The 13206-nt window shown below is 39.7% G+C and overlaps 1 protein-coding gene across 1 annotated transcript in view; it reads right to left on the bottom strand.

The window, feature by feature from the left end:
- The window catches only part of dnah1 (dynein, axonemal, heavy chain 1), a 333655-nt gene that overhangs the window by 198410 nt on the left and 122039 nt on the right, over positions 1-13206 (bottom strand). Inside the window, exons 27-30 of the mRNA XM_067999000.1 lie at positions 12679-12842; positions 9386-9499; positions 2740-2928; positions 664-769 (exon numbers count right to left, since the gene is read on the bottom strand). Coding sequence (XP_067855101.1) covers positions 664-769; positions 2740-2928; positions 9386-9499; positions 12679-12842 — 573 coding nt within the window. The remainder of the gene's footprint in view (positions 1-663; positions 770-2739; positions 2929-9385; positions 9500-12678; positions 12843-13206) is intronic.

Below are 13206 nucleotides of genomic sequence, written 5' to 3'. Positions count from 1 at the left end.
ACACCAAGAGAACTACTTAAAATCTGAACAAATGGAGTTTTGATGGATGCGTTGGATAAATGAAAAGCTAATTATAATACAAGGGATGTAAATATTTTCCCTGTTTTTGATGACTGGAGATTTGTTTTGCACCCATTTCTGTAGTTATTTTTGCAGATTTTTCCCTGTGGTTAAAGTTTAGTCTTATAACCAATGTTTCATAAAATGCATATAGTGCCCAATTTATCGGGCTTCTGAGGTAGGAATTAATTTTTGCAGGTCTGAATCCTTTCAATTTGTGTATTTTTAATATTTTTAAAAACGTTTTTGCATGTCTTCATTCCTACATTTGTAGAAATGTAATATATTTTTAAATAGTTCTTATTACAGAGAAACATTTAAAAAAAAATTCTTCCATTTTTTTCAATCTTTTTTCTGTCACTTGAGTTGTAATTGGCACGATGGTGGAATTATGCTTGGTGGATGGGATAATCTCATTAAGTTCATTTTAGTACTGGATTCTGTTTGTACGCTGTGGTGTAATTATCCCCTATCCTCTAACTCTACTTTGCCTTAATACTACAATTGGTCTTGACTCTCTGTGTGCCACACCACGGGAGACCAAACTAGTCTTAAAAAAGAGACTGTTCTATACGACGGCAAATACATCAGGGAATAACTCACCCTTTGTTCCTGGGCTCTCTGAATTGTTGTGATCTGCTGTGCCACCACGGACAAAACTTCAATATCGATACGATTAAACTCATCAAAGCAAGCCCAGGCTCCAGAACTGAAAAAGCACCACAAGAAGTTATTAGCTGGAAGCTACTTATTTGTAAGGAATGCAGTAAATTGGCAAACTAGAATTTAAAGGATAAGGAGTGGTTGAGATATACGGAATGTGGGATTTCACATTCAGACATATGCAAAAACAAGGTGAAATTAGAGATATCGAGATTTCTGCTTTCCAAATGGAAACAAGTGGAAGTACTTCCAAAGAAGGTGAATGAATTAGAGGCAAATGGGGAAGTATGGCATGAAAACTGATTGAAACACCAATAACAAGTACATGCCCAGAAGGCAATGTTGCAGATTGAGGACTTCATCATGTACACAGCAATGGATTCTTGTGAAATACTAATGGGACAAGTGAAGACACTGCACAGACTGATAGGCAAAATGAAAAGAAAGTAAGTGAAACAAATAAATTGGGACATGAGGAGATGAAATGATAATAGCCTTGCAAGGATTGGACAAGACATTGTAACGGGAAATTAAGTTATGAAACATATGGGTAGTGAATAATGTGGGGGACATTAATGTTACTATGTTGTTTGCAGGAGAAAAGTAAATGATGCAGAAACAAATGTTGATGAGCCAATTAAAGGGAAGGATTAGAACCAGAAGGAGTACTACATTTAGGGACCAATATATCTTGAAGAAAAGATCTAAACAACAAAAAGTATCGTGAGGAATGCAAGAGTTCTTCCAGTGTCATCTGCAAGCATGGAAAAAGTGAACAGGACAAAAACACAAGAACCTAGCAAAGGATAGGATAAGAAAACACCAATCAGCCCATTAAGCCAGTTCCTTCCACAGACCAACTATCATCCACTCTATTATGGTCTTCACCCAACCTATTTAATCTCCCAAGCAAAGATTCTGCTAAATTTCTCCCAACTCCAGTAGATCCATCTAATCTCAGATGCTATATTATTCATTCATGATTGCTACCTTCTAAGGCATCACATTTCTATGGTCTCAGCAGCTTAGGTACCTTCATATGCTACAGAGCATTTAATGACCTCCATCCTTATAACTAGTAATGCCATTCCTAATCAAATAGTCCCACAACTCTTTAAAAAGATTAAGCCAGGTTAAAAACCATTACTCCTCTCAATCTTCTTTTCTCTAATGAAAGCAAGAAAAAATTGCATTTTTACTTAGCACTTTATCACATCTTTGAGAAATGTCTCAAAGTGCTTCACACAAATTACTGTTGATATGTAGGCAAACATGACAGCCAATTTTTGCCCAGCAAGATCCCACAAATTTAATGACCATAGTTTGTTTTGGTGGTGCTGGTTGAAGAAAAAATGTTGGTCAGGACTCCAGGAAAACTGCTCTTCTTCAAAAAGTATCATGGGATCTTTAACATCCACCTGAATAGCCAGATGGTTTAATATAACATCCAAAGGATAGTACCTACAATAATGCAGCTCTCCCTCAGTACTGCACTGAAGTGTTGGCCTAGGTTAGAAGCAAGTCTTAGAGTATGCTCAGAGGCAAGAATGTTACCATCTGAGCTAAGTTGATATCAAACAAGTTCAGTTCTGCATGTCCCTCTTCATAATTCAGTGTGCAAAGCCCTAGAATCGTATTTGACTTTCTTCCCTGAACTCTCACCAAAGTCCCAGGGTTCTTAAAACTGACCACAATATATCAAATGTGGCCTCACTAATCATCTATATGAGGTCAGAATAACTTTTTAAACTTAAGGTCAAGTCCTCCTGAGATGGATCCTAATATCTGATTAGTTTCATTATAATAGCTTCGCATTGACCTGAAACTTTCAGTGTACGGTCAATAATCACACCTTCTCCACCTTTGCTGGTGACTTCCTTTTATTGTATACACATGTTTTATGTTACAAGGGGGGATAAACCTTACATTTATCTCCATTAAAATCCATCTGGCCATACATGGCATAGAGTGTGGGAGCGCCAGTATCCTGCACCACTGATGCTTTTCATCTCTTACCTGGCCAAACCTTTAAGAAATTTGCCCATTGCTAAGAAGTCCAGCTGGTCAGAGCAGTTGAAAACCACGGTCTGTATTGCAAGGGCTTTACCCAAGTCTTTGGTAGTTTCAGTTTTCCCTGTGCCAGCAGGTCCAGCGGGAGCACCTCCAAATTTAAGATGCAAAGCACCGGTTAATGTAAGGTAGCACCTAAGAAACAGGAAGAAAAATGTCAAACTCCATTAGACTGATACAACAGATGAAAGTGAACAGAAAAATAAATTGTGATTTTGTGAGGTCGGACGATGGCTGAATAAACAGTTGGGAATGAAAAGTATGTTCTTTTTTACATCTAAGTCTCATATGGGATGAGTTGTTTGAAATGCTGATCTTCACTAAAATTGCTCTTTAAGACAACCTGGAATGTGAAAAACAGGTACCAATGGGCGGACCATGCAGCGCACACACTCCACCTAGTTGTACCAGGTGTTCAGTAACCTAAACAGCGATCCTTAAAGGGACCACTGAAGGCCGCTCAAAAAAAGGCCCTGGAAATCTTACAGTTAGTTTTGTGGGCTCAGGAGAAGCAGAATTGCTCCTTCTGGGCCCACAAAAAAACTCCAACCCACTATCAGCCTGTTCAAGGCCCTTCTCAGGATCGCATCCTCACCCCCCCCTCCCCCACCCCCCCAAAACCCAACCTGCTACCAGCTCAGCATAGGAGCAAGCTGATTTCCCTCCCTTCCCAACAGGTGAGCTGCAGCAGGGTGCCCATTTGACACCTGCAGCATCTAAATGAGGCCTGAAGCTGAAATAAAGAATTATTTTGAGTCAATTTTTCTAAGATTGGTCATTACAGTATCTTGAATCAAACAATGAGCATTATTAAGAAAAAGGCCGCTTTTGTCAATCTATATCCTATTAAAATTTTTATGATTGTGCACACTTCTTATCTGCACAACTTAACTTCCTGGTGTCCTGCTTTTGTCAACTTTTTTCCATTGAAAATTCTTATGTCCATATTTATTATGGGTTTTGCTTATATAACTTATCATTCTGCAATCTTGCCAATGGGTTTTCAAAAATCACTCAAAATCTTTTCTGAAAAAGATTTTTCTATTTTTTTTTATAATTAAAATTTTTACTATCCAAAATAAACATTTAAACAAAATTTTTTAAAAAAAATACATATTTCACAATAATACTACCATGACCTTGACATCCTTCCTAACGTGTGCAGCTCAGAACTGGACACAATAGTCCAGATGAAGTCTAACCAGTGATGTATAAAGGTTTAGCATTACTTCCTTGCTTTTGTACTATATGCCTCTATTAATAAAGCCAAGGTTCCCGTATGCTTTTTTAAAAGCCTTATCAACTTGTCCTGTCACCTTCAAAGTATTCTATATGCAAACTTCCATGTCTCTATGTTCCTGCACCTCCTTTAAAATTGTAGCATTTAGCTTATATTGCCTCTCCTCATTCTTCCTTCCAAAAGGCATCACTTCACACTTCTCTGCGTTAAATTTCATCTGTCATGTGTCTGCCCATTTCACCGTTCTGTCTATGTCCTCCTGAAGTCTGTCACTATCCTCCCCACAATTTACTGTTTTCCTGCATTTCGTGTCATCTGCAAACTTTGAAAATATGCCCTGTACACCCAAGTCCAGGTCATTAATATATATCAAAGAGAGCAGCGGTCCTAAAACAGACCCATAGGGAACACCACTGTATACTTCCCTCCTGTCCGAAAAACAACCGTTCACCTCTACTCTCTGCTTTCTGTCTCTTAGCTAATTTCGCATCCACGTTGCCACTGCCCTTTATAACATGGGCTTCAATTTTGCTAACAAGTTCATTTATCAAATGCCTTTTGAAAGTTCATATACACAACATCAACCGCACTACCCTCATCAATCCTCTCCCTTACTTCATCAAAGAACTAAATCAAGTTAGTCAAACACAATTTGCCTTTAACAAATCCCTGCTGGTGTCATTGATTAACCTGTGTTTTTCCAAGTGCCACTTAATTTTCTCCTGGATTATTATCTCTAGAAGTTTCCCCACCACCAACGTTAAGCTGACTAGCCTGCACGTAACTGGTTTATCCCTCGCTTCTTTTTTGAACATGGGTGTAACATTTGCAACCCACCAGTCATAAGAACATAAGAAATAGGAGTTGGAGTAGGCCAAACAGCCCCTCGAGCCTGCTCCACCATTCAATAAAATCATGGCTGATCTTCAACCTCAACTCCACTTTCCCGCCCGATCCCCATATCCCTTAATTCCCTTAGAGTCCAAAAATCTATCGATCTCAGTCTTGAATATACTCAACGACTGAGCATCCACAGCCCTCTGGAATTACTCCAGAATTCCAAATATTCACAACCCTCTGCGTGAAGAAATTCCTCCTCATCTCAGTCCTAAATGTCAGACCCCTTATCCTGAGACTATTTCCCCTAGTTCTAGACTCCCCAGCCAATGGCAACATCCTCTCAGCATCTACCCTGTCAAGCCCTCTTAGAATCTTATATGTTTCAATGAGATCACCTCTCATTTTTCTAAACTCCACAGAGCATAGGCCCATTCTACTCAATCTTTCCTCATAGGACAACCCTCTCATCCCAGGAATCAATCTAGTGAACCTTCGTTGCACCACCGCTAAGGCAATTATATAAGAACATAAGATCATAAGAAATAGGAGCAGGAGTAGGCCAATCGGCCCCTCGAGCCTGCTCCGCCATTAAATAAGATCATGGCTGATCTGATCCTAACCTCAAATCTAAAGAACACAAGAAGTAGGAGCAGGACCCGGCCACTCAGCCCCTGGGCCCGCTCCGCCACCCACAGGGCCTTGACCGATCCGAACTCAGCTTCATGTCCAATTTCCTGCCCGCTCCCCGTAACCCCTAATTCCCTTTACTTCTAGGAAACTGTCTATTTCTGTTTTAAATTTATTTAATGATGTAGCTTCCACAGCTTCCTGGGGCAGCAAATTCCACAGACCTACTGCCCTCTGAGTGAAGAAGTTTCTCCTCATCTCAGTTTTGAAAGAGCAGCCCCTTATTCTAAGATTATGCCCCCTAGTTCTAGTTTCACCCATCCTTGGGAACATCCTTACCGCATCCACCCGATCAAGCCCCTTCACAATCTTATATGTTTCAATAGGATCGCCTCTCATTCTTCTGAACTCCAATGAGTAGAGTCCCAATCTATCCTTCCTTAGGTAAGGAGACCAAAACTGTACACAGTACCCCAGGTGTGGTCTCACCAAAGCCCTGCACAATTGCAGCAAGACTTCCTTACTCTTGTACTCTAACCCCTTTGCAATATAAGCCAACATACCATTTGCCTTCGTAATTCCTTGTTGTACCTGCATGTTAACTTCCTGTGTTTCGTGTACAAGGACACAAAAATCCCTCTGAACACCAACATTTAATAGTTTCTTAACATTTAAAAAATATTCCATTTTTCTATTCTTCCTACCAAAGTGAATAATCTTGCATTTCCCCACCTTCTTGCCCACTCACTTAACCCATCGATATCCCTGCGTCCTCCTCACAGCTTACTTTCCCACCTAGCTTTGTATCGTTAGCAAACTTGGATACATTACACTTAGTCCCTTCATCTAAGTCATTAACATAGACTGTAAATAGCTGAGGCCCAAGCACTGATCCTTGTGGCACCCCACTAGTTATAACCTGCCAACCAAAAAATTACCCATTTATTCCTACTCTCTGTTTTCTGTCCGTTAACCAATCCTCAATCCACGCTAATATATTACCCCCAGTCCCATGAGCCCTAATCTTGTGTAACAACCTCTTATGTGGTACCATATCAAATGCCTTTTGAAAATCCAAATATACTACACCCGCTGCTTCCCCCTTATCTACCTTGCTAGTTACACCCTCAAAAAACTCGAATAGATTTGTCAAGCATGATTTTCCTTTCATAAAACCATGTTGACTGCCTAATCATATTATGATTTTCTAAGTGCCCTGTTACTACGTCCTTAATAATAGATTCTAACATTTTCCGTACTACTGATGTCAGGCTAACTGGCCTATGGGTCCCTGTTTTCTCTCTGCCTCCTTTCTTGAATAGCAGGTTTGCATTTGCTACCTTCCAATCCACAGGGACCATTCTAGAATCTAGGGAATTCTGGAAGATCATCCACTATTCTAGCATCCACTATCTCTGCAGCCACCTCTTTTAAAACCCTAGGATGCAGGCCACCAGGTCCAAGGGATTTGTCGGCTTTTAGTCCCATTAATTTTTCTAAAACTTTTTCTTTACTAATCTTAATTACTTTAAGTTCCTCCCTCTCATTAAACCCTTGGTTTCCTACTATTTCTGGTATGTTTTTTGTGTCTCCTACTGTGAAGACAGATATAAAATATTTGTTTAACATCTCTGCTATTTCCTTGTTCCCTATTATAATTTCTCCTGTCTCTGCCTCTAAGGGACCCATGTTTACTTTTGCTAATCTCTTCCTTTTTATATACTTGTAGAAGCTCTTACAATCTGTTTTTATATTTCTTGCTAATTTACTCTCATATTCAATTTTCTCCATCTTTATCAATTTCTTGGTCATCCTTTACTACTCTTTTTGGCAACATTGTAAGCCTCTTGTTTTAATCTAATACTATCCTTAACTTCTCTAGTTAGCCACAGTTGGATACTTTTCCTTTGGAGTTTTTATTCCTTAAGAGTATGTATATTCACTGGGAATTATGATTTTTTTTTTAATGTTCGCCATTGTTTATCTACCGTCATATCTTTTAATCTAATTTTCCAATCTACCTTAGCTAACTCATCCCTCATACCTACATAATTGGCCTTGTTTAAATTTAAGACCCTAGTTTCGAACTTAACTACATCACTCTCAAACTCAATATGAAATTCTATCATATTATGATCACCAGATTACTGATTAATCCTGTCTCATTACACAATACTAGATTTAAAATAGCCTGTTCCCTAGTTGGTTCCTCGACATATTGATCTAGAAATCTGTCTCGGATACATTCCGTGAACTCGTCCTCCAAACTATTTATGCCAATTTGGTTTGCCCAGTCAATGAAGATTAATGTTGCCCATGATTATTGCATTACCCTTGTTACATGCTCTTCTAATTTCCTGATTTATACTTTGTCCAACACTATAACTGCTGCTAGAGAGCCTGTAAACTACTCCCACCAGTGCTTCCTACCCTTTGTGATTACTTAGCTCCACCCATACTGATTCTATATCCTGATTTTCTGAGTTAGGATCCTTTCTCACTACTGCCTTTATCTCATCCTTTATTGTCAGGGCCACCCACCGCCACCCTACTTTTCCATTTTGCCTATCTTTTCTAAAAGTCAAGTACTTTGGAATATTTAGTTCCCAACCTTGGTCACCCTGCAACGACGTCTCAGTAATGGCTACTAGATCAAACCCATTTATCTCTATTTGTGCCATTAATCATCTATCTTGTTACGAATGCTTCGTGCATTCACATACAGCGCCTTTAATTTAATTAAAGTCCTCTGGCACCACTCCCATATCTAAGGAGGATTGGAAGATTGTGGCCAGAGCCTCCACAATTTCCACCCTTACTTCCCTCAGCAACCTGGGATGCACCCCATCCAGACCGGGTGACTTTTCTACTTTGAGCACTGCCAACTTTTAAATACCTCCTCTTTGCCTATTTTTGTCCTATCCAATTTCTCTACTATCTCCTCCTTTACTGCTTTATTGTCAGTAAGGATCCATTCATTAGGTAGCTGCAAAACAACACTCCCTACACCTGCTTACCCCAGAATTCAGCTTATCATATCGCTATGCTTGATTCATAATAAAGCATACATTTTCATACAGGAAATTAATAACAATTCAGCTTATCATATCGCTTTGCTTGATTCATAATAAAGCATACATTTTCATACAGGAAATTAATAACATAAACGAATGCTCAAGGATAAACTCATTTGAAAAGCTCATTGTTCTAATTCTAGCTAGCAAAATGGGCCACTTATATTAACCCTTGGTTTACCATACTGCCATTTTGTTATGGAGGCATCTTATTGAGCTACTGAAAGCTTACTACATATGCATTTCATTAGAGGGGCACCTCGTAGGTATTCTCATTAGCATCCTCTTCTTTTGTGAAGACAGATGCAAAATACTCTTTCAGTACCTCAGCCATAGTATTTAATTATGTATCCACATAATTAAGTACTATTTAAACACGACTGCAAGCATATTTACTTCAGGTTCATTGCTACTCAAGCAGTCTATTGCTTTCACTGAGATTGAGCTAACAACGAGTTACTACAAGCAGCCTGATGGCAGTGTGCTCCAACAGTGAGAGAGGCAACTCACTCACTCCCCCTTTGGAGTGGCCTGTTTGAAAACACACTACAGATTCTAAAGGGTAGAAATTTAATCGGCGAACTTCAAATGTAAACACTTAATACACTCTTAGTACATTCCTGTTGGCATTATTGCTCCATGGGTATTAACCCACAGTTCACCAATCAGAATTTGTGGCTTTAATAATTCATAGAAATAACAGCAGCCTCTTCTCAAATAGGTAAAATGTTTAAATGCTGAAATATTCCACCGTCAAGAAAAATTCTTACCAAAATGCTACAATGTAAAAGTACTGAAAATACCATTTTACCTGTCTGTGAGTGGAGTGATGACCAGGCGACCAGAGTTTCCCAAATACTCATACCCATAGAGAAATTCAGCATTCACTGCACATACTCGGAGATCATCCCGTGCCCAATAGTACCTGAAAGGGAATGTCCCAGGCTTCAAAACCAATGTCACAAAGGCGCACATAACATAAACGATTCATTTAGTCAACCCAGCTTTATTAGCCGGCTGAGATTCAGAAATCGGCTGAATGGACACTCAGACCTGTGCTCCTCCAGTACAAGCACTGTGCATTTGTGCTTCCCCCCAAACAAAGCGACCCCACCCCGATGGAAGAATGTATTCTACTGAATTATCAAATAGCATAGCGGTGATTTTCCACTCGGGAATCAGGTGCCCACATTTACTATTGGGCAGCTGGACTCCAGGTGCAGGCTCTTCATTTAGCTGAGCCCCTCACATGCTGGGAAATATAGAGGCCTTATAAAAGGTTCAAAGAAGGACCACTAGAAACGATTCCTAGTTTAAAAACCCTTAGTTATCATGATAGGTGCAGAGAGCTGGGTCTTATTACAATAAAAAAGTGTAGACATATGGGTGATTTAATTGAAGTATTTAAAGTGATAAAAAGACTAGACTGTCTGTGTGGACAGATTATTTAAACTAGATAGGTTAGGGAAAATGAGGGGTCATGCATATAAGCTATGCAAGCAAAGATATCAGAAGGTGTTTCTTTACACAGAAAGTTATTGCCACCTGGAATAGGTTTCCGGCTCGTGTGGTGTGTGCAGATTCACTGCAACATTTCAAAAGGAAGCCGGACAAGTTCCTTGATAGGGCTAACACCACTGCATACAAAAAGTAAGTGGGATGTTGGAATATGTGTTTCATGGTCACTATGATTTCCTGAACTTGTTTTGATCGCCTTAGGGGTTCAGAGAGAAATTTCCCAGATTTATTTTCCCTGAATTAGTCTAGGATTTTGTATCTTTTTTTTTGCCTCTCCCAGGAAATTCTATGATTGTTGGTGGGAGGGAACACTGGGGTCACGATGCTTACTTGCATCATGACTGTTTGGGACAGGCTTGATGGACCAGCCAGTCTTGTCCTGATCATTATTTTGTATGTTTATTTGTAAATCAGCAGCACAGCAGTAGGTCTGAGAGGCCTACAGCTGTGCTCTGGGCTTCTGAGGTAGAAACACAGAAGGATAGGAACAGGAGTAGGCCATTCAGCCCATCAAGCCTGTTCCGCCTTTCAATAAGATCGTGGCTGATCTGTACCTCAACTCCATTTATCTGCCTTTGTTCCTTATCCCTTGATACTGTTACCCAACAAAAATCTAGTGATCTCAGTCTTGAAAGATCCAATTGACCCCCAACATCCACAGCCTTTTGCAGGAGAGTTCCAGATTTCTACTAACCTTTGTGAAAAAAGTGCTTCCTGATTTCACTCCTGATTGGCCTAGCTCTAATTTTAAGATTGTGCCCCTTGTTCAGGATTCCCCCACCAGAGGAAATAGTTTCTCTGTATCTACCCTATCGAATCCTTTTCTCATTTTGAACATCTCGATCAGATCACCCCTCAATCTTATAGACTCAAGGGAATACAAGCTAAGTTAATGCAACCTGTCCTCATAATTTAACCCTTTAACCCCAGTATCATTCTGGTGAAGCTGTGCCGTACTCCCTCCAAGGTGCCGTACTTCCCGAGGTGCGGTGCCCAGAACTGAACGCAGTACTCCAGATGGGGTCTGATCAAGGCTCAGATGTACCTTCAGTACAACTGAAGCCTAAATTCTTCCTCTTTGTATTCCAGCCCCCTTGAGACATTCCATTAGCCTTTTTGATTGCTTTTTGTACCTGTCCACTAGCTTTTAGTGATTTGTGTATATGGACATCTAACATGTCCCCTTGTAACTTCCTGCTCCCATCCGCGGAACTTACTGTACCTCCCAACTTCGTGTTATCTGCAAACTTGGATATACAACTCTCTATTCCTTCATCCAAGTCATGATAAATATGGTGAAAAGCTAAGGCCCCAGTACAGAATCCTGGGGAACAACACTAGTAACATCCCAGCAATCAGTGTACTTTATCCCTACTCTCTGTTTCCTACTCCTAACAATTTCCAACCCACATCACAAGGTTGCCTCCAATTCCATGCAATTTCATTTTTGCTAACAATCTCTTGTGCTGAACCTTATCAAATTCCTTCTGGAAGTCCATATAGACAACAGCCATAGACACTCCCTTATCTACCATGTAAGTGACCTCTTCAAAAAATTCAACTAGATTAATCAGACACTACTTACCCTTCACAAATCCATGCTGACTTTCTCTGATCAGCTCACATTTGTCCTCAGTCAATCTGTCCCTAATGAGAGATTCTAGTAACTTTCCCATAACTGACGTTAGACTAAAAGGTCTGTAGTTACCTGGTTTGTCTCTCCCACCCTTCTTAAATAATGGAGTGACATTTGCAATTTTCCAATCCAATGGCAAAATTCTCAAATCAAGAGAGCTTTGGAAGATTATGATCAGCGCATCTACAATTTCCTCACCTACTTCTTTTAATACCCTGGGGTGGAAACGATCAGATCCTGGATATTTGTTTATCTTAAGTCTCATTATTTTCTCCATTACCTTTTTTTTTACTTATATCATAATATAACAAGTTTTTGACCCTTTTATACTCTGTCCTAAGCCTGGGACATGCTAATTCCTCAAGCACAGGGCAGAGGAAAATCTACCCTGATACCTGTAAACTTACCGAGGGTTCTCTACGACACAGTACATTATATCTTAAAACTGTTAATTAGAGACAGTATGGGAACATACATTGTGCGTAGCACTCGCCTTCCTTCGTGGTCCACAAAGTGATTAAAGACAATTCCGATCTAAATGAGCAATATTAATTCAATATGGGAACTGGCATACAGCATAATAATTATACACATAGCGTGTACTGGGAGTCCGGATAATCAGTAAGTACAGATAAGTGGTGTTCAGATTAAGGGCTTCTCGCTATCCATGTGGTGCCTGATCCTGTAACCTGGCTTTCTAACTGCCTTTTCAGAAAACTAGCTGTTGCCGATACTACCTAATTTAAAAAGACTATCAACTGAGTTTTTTTTGCCAAAGGCTTCCACCATTGCATTGTGTAATTACACCAGTTTGGGAAACTAGGCGAAAAGATTGCCACCAGTAAACCATTTGCTTTCTGGCACCTTGATATTAATACGGCCATGGTGGTAAATCACTGACCTCTGTTGTATATCATCTAAATCTTTCCAGTGATAAAATGGGCTTTTACCTGAGCTGACTGATCCACTCAAAGTCATTCACGCTTTGAACATTTTCCTTCAGCAGGTTAGCCACTACGTCCTTGGCATGTACTTCAATCACAATCAGTGCTGATACTATTGTTCTCTGCATCCTTGTCAGCTTCCCTCTCACGAGAGCCACCAAACCATTCAGCTAAAAAAATGTTTTAAAAGGAAATAAAAAAGTAATTGGAAAGAAAATTTTGGGCTAATCGACATTCATTACTGTAGGAGTAGATGAGAAGTATGTGGAAGAACCATTATTAGAGATAAATATTCAAAAGGAAACAGTATTTAAAATGTTAATGGGACTAAAAGTAGAAAAGTCACCAGGCCCAGATGGTGTGTATCCCAGAATACTGAAGGAAGTTAGGAAGGAGATGGTGGAGGCACGAACATAATGTTCTGAAACTCTTTAGAAACAGGTATTATCCCAAAGGACTAGAATGTGTTAAACATTTGTTCAAGGAAGGGAAAGGTGATAAGCCAGGAAAAATAGGTTTGTTAGCCTTACCTCA

This window comes from Heptranchias perlo, chromosome 17 (assembly GCF_035084215.1).
Source record: "Heptranchias perlo isolate sHepPer1 chromosome 17, sHepPer1.hap1, whole genome shotgun sequence".
Taxonomy (NCBI): Eukaryota; Metazoa; Chordata; class Chondrichthyes; order Hexanchiformes; family Hexanchidae; genus Heptranchias; species Heptranchias perlo.
The sequence above is the reverse complement of the archived record's forward strand: the minus strand, read 5'-3'. Positions and strand labels throughout refer to the sequence as shown.